General features: G+C 51.3%; 2 protein-coding genes across 3 annotated transcripts in view; one reads left to right on the top strand and one right to left on the bottom strand.

The window, feature by feature from the left end:
• Positions 1-1,292: 1,292 nt before the first annotated feature.
• LOC136719081 (zinc-binding protein A33) lies at positions 1,293-4,816 on the bottom strand. Of its 2 annotated transcripts, XM_066696913.1 has the most exons (6): positions 3,979-4,815; positions 3,300-3,395; positions 2,677-2,907; positions 2,564-2,586; positions 2,373-2,491; positions 1,293-2,181 (listed from the first exon to the last, which is right to left on the bottom strand). In XM_066696913.1, the coding sequence occupies exons 1-6, from the start codon at positions 4,384-4,386 to the stop codon at positions 1,586-1,588; spliced, it is 1,473 nt and encodes a 490-aa protein (XP_066553010.1). In that variant the 5' UTR covers positions 4,387-4,815; the 3' UTR covers positions 1,293-1,585. The 2 variants fall into 2 exon arrangements, with proteins under 2 accessions (XP_066553010.1, XP_066553009.1); XM_066696912.1 differs by having other exon boundaries at positions 2,373-2,586; positions 3,979-4,816.
• Positions 4,817-14,157: 9,341 nt separating this feature from the next.
• Positions 14,158-22,033, top strand: part of lrpprc (leucine-rich pentatricopeptide repeat containing) — a 45,728-nt gene continuing 37,852 nt past the window's right edge. Inside the window, exons 1-13 of the mRNA XM_066696484.1 lie at positions 14,158-14,369; positions 14,933-15,141; positions 15,254-15,376; positions 15,714-15,835; positions 15,955-16,013; positions 16,126-16,212; positions 16,419-16,545; positions 16,733-16,877; positions 16,994-17,151; positions 17,357-17,462; positions 17,544-17,651; positions 21,198-21,316; positions 21,566-21,659. Of these exons, the coding sequence (XP_066552581.1) occupies positions 14,194-14,369; positions 14,933-15,141; positions 15,254-15,376; positions 15,714-15,835; positions 15,955-16,013; positions 16,126-16,212; positions 16,419-16,545; positions 16,733-16,877; positions 16,994-17,151; positions 17,357-17,462; positions 17,544-17,651; positions 21,198-21,316; positions 21,566-21,659 (1,633 nt within the window). The 5' untranslated portion in view covers positions 14,158-14,193. The remainder of the gene's footprint in view (positions 14,370-14,932; positions 15,142-15,253; positions 15,377-15,713; positions 15,836-15,954; positions 16,014-16,125; positions 16,213-16,418; positions 16,546-16,732; positions 16,878-16,993; positions 17,152-17,356; positions 17,463-17,543; positions 17,652-21,197; positions 21,317-21,565; positions 21,660-22,033) is intronic.

Raw genomic sequence — 22,033 nt, 5'->3', positions numbered from 1 at the left:
GGTTCGGTCTTGGCAGGCGTTTTGTCTGCTGTTATTGTCGTTGAGGGGATTTCTCTGTTTTTTTCGCCTCCTTCTGACACTCAGCATATTTTAGCGAGGCGCCGTGACGGTTTCGTTAACACTTCTGCGGCGCTCGGAGTGGCAGGCGGCCTGGTGCAGTCCGAAGGGGCCTGCGGGGCAGACAGACTTACCGACAGCAAGACAGACAGACCGCCAGGCAGGCAGACAGCTTGGCTTTCCCTTGCCGCCTTGGGCACTGGGATGACACAGAAATCACACTACTCTGGACTCTGGGCTTTTGTCCACCTTCTTAGCTGGGCAGATATTTTGTGGTTAACCTTTAGGGGATTCAATAAAAGCATACAAAGGCAGAAAGGATTTAGTAGAAGGAGAGAGTGCGATGTTTTAGCGTGAACATCTGCCTTCATTAACAGGCATTCGTCCCTGAGCTCTAAAACAGGATTGTGACTTTGCTCAGGACATACACACACACTGTACTACTGTAATGCTGTATAGGTATAGTTTATAAAGCACATTTCTTTTCACTAGCCCCTTGTCAACACTTTCACCCACCCCACCCTGCCTGTGCCCCCCGGGGACAGTGTTTCGCTGCAGAGTGGAGCAGTGTGTGGCGGTAATCTGCCTCCCCCCAGGAATGCAGACTAACTGATAAGTGCCATGAGCCAGCGCCGGGGCAGACCGCGTCAAGGCCGGAGCCAGCCGAGCGCGATGGCACGCGGCATCTCCTCAGCACCGGCCGCGGTAATGCGAGCCGACACCCCTGACATTAGACAGTGCTCTGTTTATGGGCCGCGCTAGAGAAGTTCACAGTCCGACGAACTGGAGGAGGCCGGGGAGCGGGCGGTGGGGGAATCAGTGCCAATGTGTAAATGTTACAGCTGAGAGGGTGCACCGAGGGAGGGGCGCTGCCCATCTCTGGAGCCCCACAACTGAAGGGCGTACGAAGCTGCCCCTCTCGCGGACGCCCTCCTGCAGCAGATGTGTCTGTTTTCTGCGTGTTTCTCTGTCCCCCTGGTGCAATGAGAACCGTGACACTTTCTGAGGGAAACAGAAGTGCAGCATGTGTCCATCAGAGAGAGAGAGAGAGGGAGAGAGGGAGAGAGGGAGCCCAGTCTGGTCCACTCGCCTGGGGACGCTGCTATTGTCAGTGGAGATCTCCGTCTCAGACTTCAGCATTGACCACGGCGCCGGGGAAACTGACACACTTCTTGCACAGTCCGACGAACGTTACAATGTATGGAATTTGGAATAAAAACAAATGCAACACAGTATGAACAGATATACATTTTATTTGTACATAGATATATAGACATACATATGTATAGATACACACTCACAGAACCACAAACGTCACTTTAATTGACCTGGAAGTGGGACAACAGATCCTAACGTGTCCCAACAGTGTCTTGATATTGGCCTCCTAATTCACCCCCAGAACCCAGGGATACGTGTCCCGCTGCCGGCCCATGTTTCTGATTTCAACTCGAAAAATGATTTACTGACTATTATACTGGAAATGCCTGTAATGCGGTAGGATTTTCTGGCTCCTGAGGACCGTGTTAAATCAGGGTAAAGGTGTATCTGCACCCCATGATAGAAGTTGAGTTGAGTTCTTTGCTATAACTACATTCTCTGGACAGAGACGGAGCTGCTCAGAAGAGCCACCCTTGTCCTTCAACAAAACAGACACGAAAGGAACGAGCCTCTCTGTGAAAGTGTCTCTGAACGTGTAGATTGGGGTCATATCTCTGGGGTCAGAGAACGTCACCTTCCCCTGGTCGTAGTCCAGCTGCACTCTGACCCTCTGGGGCTTCCTCTTCAGTCGGAGGCGCGTCCACGGTTGGCTACAAGCGCTGTATTTATAACCCTTCTGCAGACTTATGGCCCAGTAGCCTCCAGCCTGGTCCACGGAGATGTTCCCTTTCCTGTTGACCATCTCCTTGGCCACACCTATCGCCCAGTCCTTGTTGTCCCCCACCTCCACCTCCCAGCAGTGCATCCCCGCAGTGAAGCCCTGGGATCCCAGCACACTTGCACCGGGCCAGAAGCGCTCTGGGTTGTCCGGGACCTCCTGGGTGGCCTGCCTGAGTGTCACACCTGTGAGGTCATCTGTCAGCGCCAGCGCAGAGCAGGCTGTGTTGGGGTCAAGGGTCATGGGGTCTGGAGGGCACATGTGATTAATTACGGGCCACGAAGGAGCACATAAGGAGAATTCAATTCATATCCTGTGAGAATAATCTCATATCTTATCTTTAAATGTCTTTGTAGTGCATTTGAGACCTGTATGATTTTTACAATATCTGATATATATATCCAAAAACATGCTACTCTTCTGGGTCTGTACTACTCACAGTATTGAACCAACCCCAGCATCTTCTCCCAGACTCGGTACTTCAGAGAGCTCAGGTGTTCGGCCACATCGATCAGCACCCCGGGCACCCCCTCTGGATCCGGCTGTGTGCACCGGGCCCTGCAACGGTATTCACGAGTCAGTGCCGCGGGGGGGGTATTTTCAGAACAACAGACAACAGAGTTTTCATACCTTCTCTTGGTGCTCTCGAACTTCTGAGGAGAAAGACAAACACTGAATTAAAATGGGTTCGCTTCAAAATACGAACAGGCGGTGGGTGAAAGCGTAGATGCAGGAATGAAAACCTGAATAAAGGAGATGTCGTCCGCTGTCATCACTTGCTCGATGGCCCCGATTGTGTCCGAGAGGGCGGTTATTTCTCCCGTGAGTGTCTCGATCTTCTCCTTCATCCTTTGACTCTTCTTCTCCTCTTCCTCTCTCAGCACGGCCAGCCTGGTCGCCTCTTCCTCTTCAAGAAACTGGTGCAGCTTCTTGAAGTCCTCCTTTATTTTCTGCTCTGTCTGCGTGGCCTGGCTCTGAGGGCAATCAAAATCAAAACATACTTTTATCTTCCTCTGCGACCCGCTGGAAAGTGACCGATCGATATATATTTTTTTATATCATCATATTTTGCTGACCTGAAGTGAAAATTCTTGAAATCAACCCTTTTAAACTAGAAACTTTGCTGATGTACAGATCTCAATTAGAGATTTAGAAAACAATTCACACATTGTAACGATTCCAACGAGAGAATGAAGTAAACCACAAATTCGGTGAAGTGCAAATGAGATCTAAATGCTAAATAAATAATTAACTTAACAAAATAAGAATATAAACGACACTGAAGAGTAATATTAAATATACTTCAATGTGGGTTCTAATATTCCCATTCCCACACAGATGTTCTCAGACCACGTCTTCGATTCACCTTGATATAATCGGCTGTTTTCATCCGTTCTTCCTTGGCTTGGTGGAATCTTTTCAGCTGCTCTTGCAGGGGGTTGAGCGCAATCTTGAGATTTTCCTGGAACGACATAGGCGATGCATAGCTCTACATTAAGTTACAGAGTTCAGGAGCCGCCGTCTTCTGAAGGTCAGGCACAGGCCGAGACCAAAACAAAACTCTGACCGCGAATCTGCACACTTGTACCCTATTGTGTTTGTATTGTAAGCAGTACAAGGTTGATGAGAAAGATAAACCTTGACAGGGTGTACGTTTGTAATTTGTAATTTGTCTGTAAATAAAAGGATTTACTCGGTTTCATTTTAGCCTTTGTCCAATAATATTACATTTTTATCACGCCACTTGGAGTTGAAACAACCTGCATATCGTCACTACAGTAGTCAAGGCATCGAGGTTGTCTCTGTATACTATGGGTGAATAAGACAGGTATCGCTGCTGTTCACTGATAAAATTGTCATGTAAATACGTTATTTTTATCCTATTCTTGTTATGTCTGTGACTGTTTTATTTGTTCCTGTTCTGGACAGATTATAAACGCCCGCAAGACTGCCAGCCAGTTCCGGATACTCAGTCTGGGCACTAGTAAACCTGAAATAACTATCTACACTACTATGAGAAGAGAGGATTGTTGGGCGAATCAAACCTTTAATTCTTCTGCCTTCTCCTGGGCTGGACACACGCTGTGGTTGCGGTGTCGCTTCGAAGTCTGACAAACAACACAGATCGTCTCTTCATCTTGGAGACAGTACAGCTTCTTCTCTTCTCGGTGTAGGAGGCACAGGCGCTCGGTGTCGGAGGAGGGCTTCTGTATGTTATTCGTCTTCAAATGGGACTCCACGATGTTCCTGAGAGAGCAGTTCACATCAGGGTATTCGACTGAAGACCTCCTCCGGCACACAGGGCAGTCCCGGGTGGCTTTCTCCCTCCACCACGCCATCAGGCACTCTTGGCAGAAGTTGTGGTTGCAGTGGAGACTCACGGGGTCTTTGAAAATGTTGAAACACACTGGACAGGAGAGCTCCTTGTCCAGGGTCGACGGCTGGGCTCCCATCCTCTCTGTGAGCCACAGTCTGTGCTGGCTCGGAGTTAGGTATCGCAAACAAATCAGAGCATGACTGTTCAAAGTCCACTGCTTATGAAGGGAACAATAAACAGCAAGCTATTCCAGAAAAACAAGATAACTTTTTACGTTGGGAACTAACTGCAAAGTACAATATTGTGCAATAACCTCACCTGCAATTGTAAATTAATCCTTTTTTAAGAAAAACTAGTTTATCACCTGATGAGTAGTATTTTGGCTATTGCTCCGCCAGCACAGAGACATTAAGTGGGGCAAGTCTTCAGGTGTACTAGATCTCACTTTATTAATGCAATTTTGAAAGTGTGAATCTACTAACACAACACAAGGCATTCTAACACACATCTACAGCCGTCTAAGTTTGGTGACGATTAAAAAAGCCGCGCTGAGATCGGCACAATGGGAGTTTTCCTCCAGCGAGGCGCTCTTTTGCTTTCAGGGTTATTTCACACAAATAAAACATGCTGAATTTGCATGGCTGCCCCATTCACATCATGAATATTTAAATCCCCCGGACCTACCTCTTATTTCTCCTAATTGCTTATTAGTAATCAACACCATTGGCACATTATGCTAATGCCGTCCGAGAGCTCCTGCAGCCGGGAGCGGGCGCTGGGGTGGCAGGAGGGAGTGTGCCAACTGGAGCGCGATCCCTCCTGCACACGTAGGGAGGCCACCCCTACACGGCGTGCTCCGCGTTGCCCGTTAGTTTTTTTTGTATCTATTTATTCTCCTTGCTGTGTTTCCACAGGTCCCGGGGGGCACTGATTGTTTATGCCAGTTGTTTTGTGATGCAGAGGAAGCTTGGCACTGGCCTGGGTGCCCCGGTCTCTGCAGGGATCGCCGGCACGGGGCAGCTGGCGCGGGAAACCGACACGAGCGATGAATCCCTGAACTCTTCTGTTTCAGCTGCGGTGAGAGTTCGGGACGGCGCACTGAGAGCAACGCAATGGGGGCTGTCTATCTCTGACACACAACAGGGTTTGTGCCCAACACTGCAGGTTGATTGAGCTACGCAATGCAGATGTGTTAGAAGTCTGTTAGACGAAGGATTCATAAAGAGTCAGATGCACAGAGAAATCAGAGCCGTGCACAAGAACATCACCATGAGGGGCTTCTCAAAATATATTTCACTGCTGAGTCAGTCAGAGTGAAGGGTAGTATCTGACAACAGGACACCCTGCTGACTTATCAGGGATGTTTCTTTTCATAAGCTGGCAATTTAATTCTATTGAATGAGTCTGAAATGGGAGCTAGAATAAACACTAACAACGCAGGAGTCCCTTATGTGAAGCTCATCATGTGAATCTAACTCCCCACAGTGTCAAATAGAGACAAGTGTGCAAGAAGTTTGTGTTTTCGCATTTTTCTTTTTAAACCATTTACCGGAGTGTGTCAGATGGGACTGTGAATCTGCAGATAAATCTGAACAGAGAACAGGCGGGCAGTTTGGAAAGCAGCGAGGATGTGCGCTCATATATATTAATGATGGAGAGCAGAGATGAAAAGACTTCAAGATATTAAAATGAGAAATGAGTTGCTGTTTGTTGTTGTTGTTAGTTTTGTGTATCTACTTTTCAGTCATGTGTAATAGACACTGCAGTCAAGAGATTGGGTCACACAAATGCAGATGTTTGATTCTTATAATTCAACAACACAAAATAAATAAATAAATAAATAGTACATAAAATATACACACATATGTATCTATATTTTATATATAAGTTTACTAAATATATATTTACATTTTAGGAGTTTAGTAAATATATATTTATAGTTTAGGAGTTTGGTAAATATATGTGTCTATTTTATCAGTTGGGAGAGCAGCACTAAAATCATGTCTTCAGTCATGCCGGAGAGAGCCTGCTGTGTGAGAGGAGGCGACGGCAGGACTGTGGTGCTCGTCTCCGGGAGAGCCCAACGAGAGGAGACAGGATAGCCGCGCGGCTCGGCTGACAGACGGCGCTGGCTAATAGGATGTGACCCGGACAGTGTGGCGTGCGGCAAGGATGGTCACGGTGTTTGGGCCGAGGTGCTCAGCCGTCACGTCAGCCCCGATCACCGACACTCGGGGCCCCGACGCTGTGCCGGTGTCTGCAGGCGGCTGCCAGGCCTCTCGCGACGGCGTCCTGGAGGCCCCTTGCGGCTCCCACCAATCCAGGACTCCATCGCAGTGGCCCCCGGGGGCGGTGGGGGGGTGGTGGCAGCACCGTGTGTCAGAGCGAGAGACCTGTAGGCCTGACTCAACATCTGGGTCACATCGCCAGCTCCCGCCACGCTAATGTACCTGATAATTTCCACTTAAGTCATGTGAAAGGATAGTGCCGGGGGTGGGCGGGGGACACACTGCATACCCCGCAGTGGACTCGCAGGCGGGGAGGAAGCGGGCCGTGGTGGCACAGCGGGTCTCGCGCCCCTGAAGCCTTTCTCGCACGCTCTCTCTTCGCAGGTGTGGCACAGAACCAGCGAGCGGCACGGCGAGGCACTCATCTCTTGTGAGTCTGTTTGTCGGTTCTGGTTTAAATTCAAGTTTTAGAGAAGTGTAACGAGTCCATGAAATCAGAAGCACCCCGTCGCTCCGTTATCGAGGCGTCTTTCAACGCGAAGGTCAATCGCAGGCAAACAAGGTCGTCTGAGAGGATGAACTGGGATATGAACTCACCTGTCAGAAGGGAGCTACGATGGTGTATTAGTATGAGTAAAGTATCCATGATTCCATTCCCTCATTATAGTAACTTTTTCGACATAATAGTGTAACCTTCATCACAATCATGGCTGCTAGAAATACCCCAAAAGCGATCTCTCCGGTGTTTCAGGATGTGGCGTTTCAACACTCACCGGATAACAGAAAAGACTAGACACCAGAGCTCGGGTTAGTGTGCCCGTACGGCTCCGTGGTCACTGGGCCGGTTTGAAGCAGGACGGGGGGACCTTATATTAGGTCTGTACGAAGTCCAGCACTTCCGATTTTCTTTCCTTTATCTGAACCGACAGGAAGTTCTTAAATCACACAACTGCTTTCCAAGAGGAACGGCTGATTAGCGGTCAATCCCCGGCGTCTCATACCTGAGACCTTGCTGCCCACCACACGGCACGTTGCGCTTTCTCCTGTATTTGCAAGGTAAAGGTTAATGAAGTGAAAGGAAGGATATCACGGTTCATTTACTCCTTTCCATGGCTCTCAATGTGTCAGAAATAAAATCTTCACTTGAAATTTCCCAGAAAAAAGAAGAGTCACCCGCCAGGAGTTCGCCAAGAGACATGGGAGTGTCCTGCGGTGCTGTGTTGTTATATACTATAGTATACCGTGCTGTACGGTGCTGTATGGTTGTTTTATACTTTGCTGTATTGCTATATTGTATATACTTTTCTATATTATACTTCACTGCTCTGTGCTGCTCTGTTCTGCTCGGTGCTTCGGAGGGGCTTCACTCTGGCCGTGCCGCGGAGCACTGTGACATTTGTCTGCCCTTCCTGCCGCGTGGCACTGAGGCCCTGGGGCGGCCGTGGCAGAGAGGAGAGGGAGAGCCGCTGCAGACTCTGTCAGGACCCATAACCCTGACGCGCCTCATCACGCCGCCTGTCCGCCCCCCGCCTCGGCCCCAGCCTCACACCTGCAGAGCGCCGCCATTCACACCTACACGCTGGTTTCCGGAAAATATTTAGGAAATCGCCTTACTTCTTCTGTCAGGGCCCTGTACGGTGCGAGGGCGCCTGTCACTGTGGCTTTAGCGCAACCTTTTCTGCGGCCCGGCGAGTGTTTGTTTTACTTCCGCGGGGCAGCCCCTCACACTGCGCTCTGTCCTGCAGTATCCCCCGCCTCACTTGTTTGGCTTTCATCTGCAGCCCGCAGCCACGGCCTCTCGGAGTCCGGTCCGGTCACACGTCAGAGAGGCTCAGCTGGACTGGCCTGGTTAGGAAAGGCAGAGGATGTGAAGGGCTGCAGGAGGTACCGCCAGCGATCCAGTTAGTGGGACTCCTCCCGCCGGACCTCAGACTCCACATCGAGTGACCCAGCGTGCAGAATCATACCGCTGTGCTGCAGAGAGTGCTATCAGAGCGCTCATGATCGGGGTCAGTGGCTGAGCGATCACACGTCTGGAGCCCGAATCCCCGCTGAGGACACAAATACATGTACGAGCGCAGCATCGCGGAGACTCAAATTGTTTTCCAGGATATTTTATTTCCTCTCCTCTTTGGCGAGTTTCCCTTCGAGTCCCCCGGGTTCAGCCCTGTCTGGTCTGAGACACAGAGTGAGGAGAGAGAGAGTTGGTTAAAATGGCAGGGATGAATCGCATGAGGGAGCAGAGTGGGAACACAGCCCCGGCGAGCGACGTGTGAACTGACACATGACATTTCTGCAGTGTGGAGAGAGTACTACGGTGTTACAGTAATAATACACACTCACACTCGATACAGGCCCGGTTTCCCCGTGCCATCTCAGTTCCCGAGCTGTGAAGGCAATGGCCGATGAACGTTAATATATAATGGTTGTCCTCCGAGATGTGCCGATGCTAAAGGACCAGGAATGGTTGAGGGTCTCGACCGCGAGAGAAAAGCTGCCTGTGTGCCGTTATTGCACAGCTTTTGTTGTTTTTGTCCAGTCGCCGAGTTCAGGGGCTCGGACACGACTGAGAGTGCGCCAGGGAGGTGAAGAGTGGAGCTTGTTCACCCAAGGTAGGGCCGTAGCACTTACAACTAAACACCGGCACCCCCCCAGGGCGCTGGCGGCTCAGACCTGCCCATTAAAACAGTGAAAGGAAAGAGCAGACACATGCATTTTCGGTCTCCACAGCCCCTCAACGCGGGGCGCGGGCGGCTGTGAAAGCGTTGTGTGGAAATGGACGGCCGGCTCACTCGGGCCTCGGGGGGAATCGGCGCCCGCAGTTGCAACGGCTAAATAAAACAGCACGTTCACACTGCACAAAGGTGAAATCTGCCGAGATGATACTTTCCTTAATGGACGGTGCAGGAGGTCTGAATGGAGCACTTACCCGGCTCTCTCCTTGAGCTGTCATTGAGCGGGAGCCGAGGCGCGGTGCCCAGACCTGCCGCGTGGAGGCGAGGAGTGCCGGGAAACTCTGCTATGTCTTCTTCTTCAAGTTAGTCAATGGCACTGTGGGAAAACACTTCTCAACTAGTTTTCTTCCCCCTCTTCTTTTTTGAGCTGCTGACTTTCTCTGCGCTGAACGAGAGCGTCCCGCTTGCATGCCACTGTGCCGCTGAACTGTATGGTAGAGAAATAATTTTATCTGCTACCTCTATGACGCAGGAGACATACCCAGCTCTTGTGAGGTTCTGATTGTGGATCCTGCGACAGAGCCCTGTTACTGCTTTCATTGTCTTTAATTAGAACAGCCCTGCATTTTTACATCAGTCATCTTAGCACTGCAACCCCAAATGCCTGTATAACTACTCCGAGTTTCTTCAGGAATAACACACACACACACACACACACACACACACATACAGTATATATATCTAACACATATAAACAACATCTATATTTTTATGATGATGTTCTAATAAGATATTTGTCGGTAGGAATCAGTTGTTCGCTGTGTGAGAGCAATAGGATTTGCTGGATTTGGAGACATGTTTACAGTAGAATAACTCCCACACAATCAGCGTGACTTCACGGACATGGAAGAGAACAGCTGTGAGAATCGGCAGTCATGGAAGCAAACCTAATATGCAGGAGATTAGACTGAAGGAGGGCTCGATTGTGAGGGCCGTGAGTCTCACTTCGGGCCTGCAGAGCGACCCATCGCCCCTCCAGTGAACCGAACCCAACAGATATGCAGGAGCATCATGGGTCCCTCATTGACCCAGCGTTTGAAAAAAATAAATCAACACACACACCCATCACCTAAAAGTATGCGCTCACATTCTTCATGATCCAATTATGAGGCAGCACCCAAACTCAGATGTGTATTCTTCTGTATATATAAATATGTCTGTCGCTCTCTCTCTCTCTCTCTCCACGCTTCATCAGTCCGGTGCACAGCCTCTCTCACCCTGGATCCTGACGCAGGGGGACAGCACCTCGCAGGCAGCAGAGCTTGCAGTGAGTTTTTGGGGAGCCGCTCCATGTCTTATTTAGGAAAGCAAAGGCGTTATACCATGCAGCCCGACACCGCGTACAACGCATCCAGAGAGGGTCGCTGAGTTGTCATCTCCACCATCAGCCGAGCTCCGGCTGGCAAGGGCAGCACTGGTCACATGACGACCGGCGGTCTTTATTGTCCTGGGTCTCGGCTTGTCCTTGAAGAAAAAGTGTCAGAAAGAACCGAAGTCATCGTTACACTGTGGTTTTGAACACATAACCTGTTTCTTGACAACAGGTAAGGACAGGCACTTCCACAGGGTCTTTTTGTACTAATCATCTTCACACTCAGATTGCAGATCTATCTTTTCTCGTTCAGATTTTCTGCAAGGGCGCGGTCTGGACGACATTGTTGCAACGCCCTTGATGAATCTTTGATGAATCTTTGGCAGAACAAGTGCACCAGTCAGATATTCAGAAAGTCTTGTCAGGCAGTGATTGTGAATCCCCTGCGACAGATTGCCTGTAACAAGCCCCTGACAAAGTCCCTCCAGAGAAGCAGTGTGCACACAGGCACAACACACACACACACACACACACACTGTGCCTGGCAGGGACCCTGGGAGATATTACACCTTGGAGGTCAAAGCATGCACTGACAGCTTGCAGACTGAACAGCAGCACAGGTCTGCAGAGGTCTTCTGTGTTTTCTACATTTTCATCTGTAAAACGTTAAAGGTTAAAGTAGTCGGTAAGAATGATTGTCTTGCTTACAGTTTGTTTATAGGCATTCAAAAGGCATATTGTTTTATTGGTGTAGTTTCTCTTGTGCAGAACAGAGCACAGAGGCGTCCATGAAACGTCTAGCAGTTGCTGTCGTCAGCCCAACCGCAGCGAAGGCGGGTTCAGAGCTCTGTGGTGAGGAAGAGGAAGCCGACGGCTTTCGTGGCAGCACGGTGTGTCTCATGCAGGTCAGGGGGCGCACACGCTTCAGACCCTGGTAACACGCAGTTAGATTCGGCACCGTCAGAGGAGCACAACGAGGAACTCTGGCTTCCCAGACATCTGCCCATCACAGACCTGCTGGACTGCAGGAGTCTCCCCATGTCCCCATACTGTCAAAGCAACATAAGTCGGACTGTAAACTCGATGGATGTTGCAGGTGTCCGGTGTGAAGACAGGGGTTTATATGAACTCACGAGGCAAGCTGTGCCGGGTTTGCATTTAGTCCGAAAAAACAAATCTGTATGTTAGTAAGAAAGTGAAAATAATAAATAATAAATATTAGTAATGAATAATAAATAACTAACACAAATGCATTCATAAAGTGGAAAAATAGAACAGGCTCTCCAGCGTTCATTCAGCAAAAAAGTCAAAGTGTTCTCTCAGTGGCGCACCTGGCACTCTGCGTTTAATTATTGATCCACCCCACGATCATTTCTCACTGCGCACTCCTCTCAGCTCACATGGCCATTGACAAACCCCGGTCCCCTGCGAACGGCCGGCTGCTTCTTTCAAGAAAACATTTTCGGATATCGGTGCCTCTCGGCGGCGTGTGGGCGGGTGCTGGGTCACGTGGCAGTGATGGCAGGAGAGGAAGGCGGAGGGAAACGTAGAACCGACGAGGGGAACGTGGCCAGATCACAGAGAGCTGAACCCTAATGCCGATTACAGATATTAACTTCCAGTTATTTGTACCCTTTTCTCTGCCTCTGAAGCAAGTCTCAATAATGCACACATCAAACCATCACTGCTAAGGGTTAGGAAGAGAACAGAAATAAAAAATTACTACACTCTGCCACCGCCAGACAGCTGCTGAATTATTTGTGTGTGATGAGATGGAGTTTTGTGTTTGACTAATTGATTAAATGGGGAATCTGTAGAAGTCCTTCCACTTTTCTGTCCCTCCCCCCCACCCATGCTGTCGTACAGTAGGCATCACGGCAGGCAAGATTCACGAGATTATTATAATTCTCTGATTAAAACACGTGTCTTAAGTCCTCCTTTGCGTGGCTTTAGCTGTGTGTTTCTGCTGGGCGTCTGGGTTTCCGGCTCATGAGTCCCGTTCGTCTCCAGAGGCGTTCGATAACAGCGTCTGGCAGCTCCTGGCCCGGTGAGGCGGCTGTCGCTTGTGCCACCTGCCTGCCGCCCTGTCCCCTGCGCCCCTTCCTCCCCAGTGCCAGGCCGGAGCCTGCTGGTGTGGCCAGCTGTGCCAGACGTCCTTGGCAGCTCGGAGGTTGCTCAGTGTCACTCACGAGGGCTGTGTCCTGCCCTGGGCCGTGCTGGAGTTGTGTGTGTGTGTGTGTGTGCGGGCAGTGGGGGAGTCTGTCACCAGTGAGAACAGGAGCGGCATGGTGTGTGTCTGCTCCGACGGGCGTCCCCAGTCTTGACGCACCACAGGGTCCACTCAGCTCCACTGAGTGTCTGAGACCCCGTTCTTACCCAGCCTGGCAGCCCCCCACCTGTCTAACCTTTCCCCACATCCGAGCGCATCGCGGGAACCCATCTGTCGCCCCGGACAATATTTACTGAGCAGAACAGGGTGCCGTCTCCGGGTCAGCGCTGAGGACAGGCAGCAGGCAGGACTCCCCCTGCCAGCTCTGGCAAAATGTTAACTGTCTTGACTGTTCCTCTAGACCCCACACAACGCTGCAGTCAGCACACGTGAAGTTATATAACGTGTGCAGCAGAAAGTGCAGCTTTCAGATGCATGCATTTACACATCTGTGGGGCAGGAGAGCAGTTAATGTGTCTCGGGTCTGCTGCACCAGATGTGCTCCACATGAAGGAATCAGACACATTACTGTACAGTTAACAATACAGTATAAACCTCTGGCAAAATCCGTGCAAAACAAACTGTGGTTTATATATGTAAATGCCACTTCTGTTCATTCATGCAAATGTTATAATGCATTAGAAACCAAATGTAATTCAGACGCATCCTCTACATTTGCACGTTAAAGGAAGAGCGACTAGTCTCGGTTCTCTGTGACGACAGCGCCACCTTCCGGTTTCCAGCGGAAGTGCGTTTCTACATCACCGCAAGCGATGGCAGCCGAATACAATAATTCAATGCAATTTATATTAAATAAATAAATATATATTTAGATAGTATAATTGTTTGATATGTTTATGTACACTACTATCCTTATATTAAAAAATAAATATTTCACCACTCATGCTTCTGCACTTTTGGAAGGACAACACACGTTGGTTTCTGGTTGTCCAACTGTAAATTCCCGGGGTTTAATGCTACATTTTCTTTCTCACGCCGTTTTGGTCTATTTCGTTTTTTCGTCGTTCTTTCCGTGCGGGTTGGGGAGTGAATTAAATAAGCGAAATCACGCCTTAATGTGGACGTTTTTAAGCCTGTAGACTCTCTGCAGCCTTTATCAGATGTAATGACAACATTTCACTGACGAACAGAAAACGCAGGGAAATCCACATTTAAATAGGAGCAGATGGATAACCATACTATACGGGGGGATTCAGCAACACCGAATTAACAAAAACGAAATAATATGAATTCAATAAGATTATCACACATGTTGTTACAGTTTTCAATTATAATTAAACACAGACTAGTCAAAAAGATCAAAGTGTGTATCTGTATTACGAGCTTGAGCCGCTGTCACATCTGTCTCCCCCCCTCCAGATCCACAGTGCGCTCGCCCGGTGCGCGGAATGTGTCACATGGTGCGGATGCCCTTCTCGCCACACTGTCCAGGATCAACATGGCTGCGCTCTTGAGGTCGGCCCGGCTGGTGAAAATCTCACCCAACTCTTTACTGCAGCTCAGCAGCGGGAGGGCGAATGGAGCTGCCTTTGCCCAGCTGCGCTGCCTGACCATCAGCGGCCGAGGGACGGGCGTTTGTCGGGCGGGTCTGGCGTCCGCACTCGGCGTGAACAGGTAACGCACTCCGCGGCTGGAGCCCACGCTGCCTGTGAGGCGCACAGACACAATATCACCGGGGCTGCTGGTGCACAGGCCGTGATTCCCGACGCCGGCACATAAAGTGATGCAGGATAGTCTGAATTATGGATGACGAGAGGAGGTTGCATAAAGGGGTAGCGCCGGGTTGTGTAACCTGGCTGAGGATCACTGATGGTTTCATTGAGGTTACCTTCATGTTGACATGATGGCCAACTGAAGCCAGGAGGCCATTCCCGCTGTGTGTGAATCCCCGCTGTTTGTTGAGTGCAATACTACTCTGCAGAGACGTTATGAATTGCAAGTGCAGGGGCAGTAGTGTGAGCTGCCATGTCTGGGGTTCAGAGGTCAGGGAAGGTCAAAGCTCAGTCCTAGCTCTGTTCCCCAGTGTTTTCCTTCCCTCCTATGATTATAGTAGCGTTCAGTAACTGTGCATCAGTGGAAGGAAATAACCCACACCCTCCATGTTGAATTTGAGCAGGTATTGTTTGAACCATGTGCTCCCTGTTCCATGTTGACAATATGATGGTTGCCGCCCCCAGGTGCCGGTGGCAGGTGGGCGCCGTGCGTCCGTTTGGCCTGGCACCAGAGCAGCGCGGCATCTCCCAAGAGGAGCCGGGCTCGGCGGTGCGCTCCAGGCAGGCCCAGCAGTTCGACTGGGCCCTCAGCAAGCTGGACGGCTCCGTGCGCCGCACCGGCCGCATCACCAAGACGCTGCTGCTGAGGATCTTCCACGACATCTGCCGCGCAGGTACGTCCCCCGGGGGGCCATGCTGCTAGGCCCCTGTCCCGCACGGCACTCCTCTTCCCGCTGTGGTGATGGCCGTGCCGGTGTTGACTCCGTTCCTGTTTCTCGTCCGCAGGGTCGCCCAGTGGGAACCAGGCCCTGCTCCTCCTGCGCAGCTGCGGCTCCCTCCTGCCCGAGATGCAGCTGTCCGAGCGCACGGAGCTGGTGCACCGCATCTGGGACAAGCTGCAGGAGCTGGGTACGGATGTGGGGGGACATTCAGAGTGCGCAGAGTCTGTGGATATACACAAATCAGACTGTAATAAGATAATTGAATGTATAGATGTCTTCAGGCAGAGTAAGTGGTTCTGCGGAAGTTATTTCACATGTTTACCGCCAGTAAAGGGAAAGACTGGACTTTCAGCAGAACTGGGAATCTTAACCCGAGTCAGGACAGGTTTCACTCCAGTAGGATGAGTGAACTTAGCTGGATTGAAGTGTTAATTGATGTGTCAGTGGTGCGTTTGTGTGTGTGTGCGCTGTGGAGAGTGGGCTGGGCTTTCCCAATGACGTGGTGTTGTCTGCGCTGCGTCCAGGTGCCGTGTACGACGCCAGCCACTACAACGCGCTGCTCAAGGTCTACCTGCAGAACGACTTCAAGTTCTCCCCCACGGAGTTCCTCGCCAAGATGGAGGCGGCAAGAGTGCAGCCCAACAGGGTGAGTGCGGCCGTCCCGCTCAGCCAACGACACGGTTTCCTCTTTGTCGATGAGGAGAGCAGCCTAGACAATGCGACGCTGAGCCCGCTGACTCATCCTTTTCTCTGTCTTCCTGTTAGGTGACTTATCAAAGACTCATCGCGGCCTTTTGCCAGGAGGGAGACATCGATGGTGCCAGGTACGCGTGCCTGTGGAGTCGATTTACACCGTATTTCTGTTGGGGGAACTGTAAATAACTCCTCTTCTGACAGATGTGTGTAGCCTGAGCGTGTGCGTCTGTCTCGTTGCAGTAAGATCCTGGGCTTCATGAAGAGTAAAGACCTACCGATCACGGAGGCCGTCTTCAACTCCCTCGTCACCGGCCACGCCCGCGCAGGGTGAGTGAGTGCTGTGTCTGAAGACTGGCCGCTCTGCCGGGCAGGAAACCTGTGGACGCACTGTGCGGCATTTCTGTTTTCCTATAATTCAAGTTTTGTGGTGCTAGGGTACTCGAGCATCTCTGCGTGTCTGTGTTTTTGTTGTGGGTGACAGTGAGTATTTCTTTGGCGTGTGACGGTGTGTCTGTTTTGATGACCGTGTGCAGGGACATGGGGAGTGCAGAGAACATCCTGTCGGTGATGACGGCGGCGGGCATAGAGCCAGGCCCGGACACCTACCTGGCTCTGCTGAAGGCCTACGCAGAGAAGGGCCAAATGGACAAGATCACCCAGGTGAGACGCCCTCTCCCGCCCTCCTCTCTGTCCATTCTGAAATCCTCCGACACCGCTGTCTTGCCCCTGGGACACGGTGCCGGCGCAGTATGGCAAAGCCCAAGTCCACGCCGCTGTCCTGCGTTGCCCGTGCGTAGACTGTATTCAGGTGCAGCGTTAACCCCGTCTGTGTGCCCGTTGTCCACAGGCCCTGGAGACTGTGGAGAAGACGGAGGCCAGCCTGATGGACCGGGACCTCATGGAGATCATCTTCACGCTGGCCAAAGCCGGGCATCACCAGCACGTGCCCGAGGTGGTGGAGCGCATGAGACATGACCGCGGATACGTGCCTGGTACGTCCCCGTCCCCCCAGGAGAGACGCCGTTCCTCCTCCTCCTGTCTCCGTACAAAGCGGCTTCTTTATTTCACCGAACACTGTGTGCTCCCCCCCCCCACCCTCTGTCTGCAGATGCCATGAACCTGTGTCTGAGCTTGATCACTCAGGGCCAGGAGGACACGGCCTTCCAGGTGCTGAAGACCTTCCCCACACTGCACGCGGAGAACCAGAGCACAGACTCCCCCGACCTGGGCAACTTCTTCCTCCGCCACTGTGTCAACATGGACAAGGTGGGTCCTCTCGTGTTAATGTCCCACAGCCAAGAACGGTGGTGGTGGTGTTATGACTAATTATAAAGCCGAAATTGGCCTCTGCTGGCTTGGCACCATTTTCTGAGCCGAAGCCAAAGGTCAGCAGTTTTACCACAGGCTGGTCTGGCTCTGAATTCCCGGTGGGGTTGTAAAACAGTCTCGTTCTTCTTCCTGTGCCCCCCAGCCATTGGAGAAGTTGCTGCAGTTCTGCAAAGACCTGCAGGAGTCCAACCTGCACTCGTCGGCTCTGCACTTCACGCTGTACTGCGCTCTGGATGCCAAGAAGACCGGTACGGCGTGGTGTCTCGGGGGGTGGTGGGGGACAGTGGGTCCCGAGTGGGGCTAATGGCTGCGTGGCGTCTGTCCTGCAGGGCTGGCGGTGGAGCTGATGAAGAAGATGAAGGAGCAAGGCCTGCCGGTGAGACAGCACTACTTCTGGCCCCTGCTCACTCGGCACCAGAAGGACAAGAACGTCGAAGGTGCGTCTCGGAATACTTCGGAAGCATTTTGGCGAAAGCAGCGGCTGTCTCATGCGTTTAATATATATTTTTTTTGTGTTCTGGGGGTAATATACAGGATATTTATTCTTTAAAGAAAAGGGAACAACAGGGAACAATTCCATGGCACCACAATGTTGATCTCAATGTCAGAGATAATTGGTGAACAGATCCCTGCGACCCCCCTGCCGAGCGACACGAGACGTGCAAAGTGCAGCTGGGGTGGACTGTCTCCCTGGGAGCAGGCGTGTGCGAGCGTGTGCATCGGTGGGCGGTCCCAGAGCGCGGCTGACCGTGTGTTGTGACACAGGATCGGGTGGCAGGCGCTGACTAGCCGGCGAAGGGCCGCTCTTCACCGCGCCGGGCTCCCCTCGTCTCTGCCTGCACGAAGCGTCAAGCTGGTGTTTAGTGACAAGCCGTGGGTGGGAGGGGTCCCTTAAGTCACACTGGCATGAACTACAGGGGGGGGTGAAAATAAGCCTGGATTGGCACGGGTTTCTGTGCAGCAGCAATCAGAGCATTTTGAGATTTCACATTAATACCAACTTCTGGAGAGCATGGCAAGCTTTTGGTTTTAGATATATATATCTTCTCTATAAGGACTTTGCTTGGCCGAGTTCAGGTGGTGTTTTAAAACAAGTCCCTTGTCTGTGGACTGTGTGCGTGTGCGTGTGTTGTCTGATGGGCTTCCTCTCCCCGGGGTGTGGAGGCAACGGTGTGGCCTTTAGCCTGCCCTGGGGCGAGGGGGCTGGGAGGCTCCGTGGCAGTGCCGGCTAAATTGTAGCGCCCCGTGGAGAGCAGGGCCTCGGGCGGAGGGTCGGAGGTCGTCACGCAAGTACCACCCGGGTGCTGGCAGGGCCTGTCGGGGTGTTGCCGTTCAGAATCCGTCCCCAGAGAAGGAGAGTCGGAAAGAGATGCCCGACAACGTAGAGGTCTTCGTAGATAGCGATGAGGGATGAGACCGTTTAAGCGCAGAAGAGTGGATGAGCTTCCTGTGTCAATAAGCTGATTTCGGAATTTATTTTAAGTATTAAATATTTATTTATTTGGTTTGTTTGTTTCAGGCAATCTCCTTGAATGACATCATAATAAAATATAAATAAACAGCTTACAATTTAAAAAGAAATGCTATAAAGTAAATATCTAAGACCACTGATTAGTGTGGGGCTCTGTGGTTCATTATGAATTAGTTATCTTGCGTCAGGTCTGGTCTACTGGAAAAGGCAGTTTATTTCATTCGCCCCGTTTCTGGTGTCGTCTCCGGCCTCCCGGCGAGACGAGGGTTAACCCCGGCCGGGCCGATCACATCCTAAACATGCGTTTGCTTGTTCCGCCGCTTAAAGCAAGCAAAAACTGACTTTACCCGTCCAAATGTGCCCATATTTTACTTTTTTACATTTATTTATTTATTTCTCTCCTCCTCTCATGAAAGATGCACGCGCTCTTCTCGGGGTGCGTTTGGGCCAGTGGAACGGGGGGAAATGGAGCGTCGTTTTCGTGGGCCGGGCTGCCGAGGTGCTGTGACTGATGTGGAGTGACTTGATTTCATGTAAATGCAAGTGCTCAAAGGGAATTCACTTTAGATTACTCGCACCGTTGTGCACGGCATAAAATATTGAGAGCTGTGTCATTTTTCTACAGGTGGCACTCGGGGGCAGAGACGGGGTTTTAAGGAAACTTTGCATTTTGATGAGGCGTGGATATGGGAGACAAGTTGAGGAAGCATATGCTGTTTTGTTGGAGCCGCCCGCAGTGCTGTGACATGTCACCTCGGAGCGGCGCGGCCTCCTTATTGCTTCTGACATGGTACAAGCGCAGTTCTCGATGCCTCCCCTTGCTGTGAAGAGGCTTTTATGTTTGGCGCTCAGGATTAAACTGAGTCTCCCACCAGGCAGCAGGGACGGCAGGCTTGCCAAGTCGATGTCGTCTCCGGGTTTAACGCGGAGCTCTGAATCCGAGCGCGCCAGTCGTCACAAACAATTAAATAAATAATACACCGCCGCTCCACTGTGATTTTCATTTTAAATTACGGCAACCTGTGCCCAGGGAGGAAAGTTGTGTGACGGGAGTTTTCTTGAAGGGCATTTTGCACTTGCGTAACTCAACTCCCGAGAAGCAGTTTTCCTTTTCGCCCCCTCTCAGCCGGGGGGGTGCGTGCTTCGTTAACCGGCCGCGGTGAAGAATGTGAAGGTCGCGGCTTCTCTCACGACCGGGGCCAGACCTGCTGAATGGGTTTGGTGTTTTAGTCGGCCCGAGATTAGCGGTGAAAAGGTCTGAACTTTAGGTCTGGACTCCACCTCCCATCAATGTTCGGGGAAACCCAGTTCTGAAGACAGACAGGTTTTAATCCACATCCAAATTGTGCGTTGGGTGTGACGAATGTGTAGTGAATCGCACTGCATGCAAAATAAATCTCCACAACTTGGTAACTGGTTCTAAGAAGTGTGTGTGTGTATATAATATATAACATAATACATCTTATATATAATCTTTTCTCTGGTATTTCATGGCTGAAGATTAATATATCTTCCCTTATTATCAGGATATTTGGTAAAATGTTGACATATTCAGCCTCAGTTTTGATTTCCCCTGACACTGGGTTCTGGTGAGACACGGAGTTCGGTTCTCGACACGGGGAAAGCAGGTGTAAGTGGCGAGATCTGCCCTGCGGACGCGGTCGCTCTCCTCCGGAGCCGAGGTGTGCCGAGAGAGAGAGAGAGAGAGAGACACGTGTGCCGCGTATAGCCGTTCATTGACAAACCCGCGCTGTGTATCCAGGTGCCGTGTTTTCATGCCGTTAGACACGCTCCATCTGTTTAACGTGCTCCGTCATGTGTGGTTCCTCTGTCGGCCCCAGTCTTCTGCGCCGAGGCTTTTACCTGCAAACACTTGTTTTAACAGTGTATAAAAGCAACGTGATGATTTATTTAGCTGGGTGCGAGTATTGGGGATCCGGTTTTCATTCATGGCTGCAGAAAGAGAGAGAGGGGGAGGGTACGGCGCAGTGGGAGTTGGTGAGGTTTCCTGAAGCGAGTGCGGACTGACCCGGGAGCCTGGGAAACGATTCAGAAAACCAGCAGACGGGCTGAGCTCTACCTGTGCTGTGCTAAACAATCTAAACAAAACACCTTCCCGTTTGGTACATTTCCAAAATAGTTTGAGACGACATTTTTGTAAAGGGCGCGTGTCCCTCCCAATTCATAACGCCATATGAGATTAATAGTCTGTTGGCTCTCAGGTGTAGGATACCCTGTTTTCTTTGTCAGCTGAAGGTCTTTAAGTTTAAGTTGCCTCCGTGTGTTCAAAGAATGTTTATAAAGGGAAACCAACAAACGGACAACCAATCGCGCCGTTATTGCGCAGCCTGGGAGGTTCGTGACACACCGGAGACCGGCACTCCCTGTCTAGAGCCAAAAAACATTTCTCTTTGCTTTTATTTAGTTTGAGAAATCATCCTTTTTTATTTGTCTTGCCCCCACCGTGCCTCCCCGAGTTCTGACCATGCTCTATCGCCCGCTCTCCCCACAGGGACCCTCGCGGTGCTCAAGGCCATGCAGGAGCTGGGCCTGCAGCCCGATGTGGACACCTACTCGGACTACATCCTGCCCACCTTCCCCAGCCTGGAGCGCGCCCAGGCCGCCCTGCAGGTATGGACGGGACCGATCTGGGCGGCAGCGAATGTCCTGCGGAGCTGAGCGTCAGTCGGAAAGCATCTCGGCTGACGCTGCTATCTGCTAGGCTGTGCAGTAATTGTGCTCTGCATCAGTAATATCTTTATTTATGTAGCACTTAATGTGTGGTGATCATGCGTGTGTCTGTCTGTATGGTACCTGTGCACTGCAGTTTGTGTGTGTGTCGAGGGCCCGTTTTGAGCTCCGGGTTGACTGTTCTTGCAGGAGAACGGGTGCAGCGTCGACATGGAGGGGTTCTCCTCGTCGCAGCTGAAGTCCGAGGCGGCCAGTGGGCGTCTGAGCAGCGTCCTCGCCATGCGTGAGTAGAACCGGCCCGGCCCGCGACACGCCCACCTATGGAAGGACCAAAACGTGATCCTCCTCCCCGCGATGCATGAACCCTTCAGCTTTTAAACAAAAATGGAGCCTGATCATTTTTCTATAACTCTCCGTGCTCAGCCAATCATAAACGCCCTTTGAGTTTATTTTAATCCCTCCTCATGCTACAAATGAGTTCGCCGGGCGCTGCCTCCTCACCTTGGCAGGGTGCTGTCGGTGTTTCAGCCGGGCCACTCTTCCGCAGCGAATTCCCGTCCCCTGTTGTCACCGCGCCGGGAGTGAAAGCGATGCCCCGGCTAACGCGAGGGCACAGTGTCGGCTCCCGTTAGCCACATCTGCGACGGGCAGGTGCGG

This window comes from Amia ocellicauda, chromosome 23 (genome assembly GCF_036373705.1).
Source record: "Amia ocellicauda isolate fAmiCal2 chromosome 23, fAmiCal2.hap1, whole genome shotgun sequence".
NCBI lineage: Eukaryota > Metazoa > Chordata > Actinopteri > Amiiformes > Amiidae > Amia > Amia ocellicauda.
This window is presented reverse-complemented; position numbering and strand designations above follow the sequence as displayed.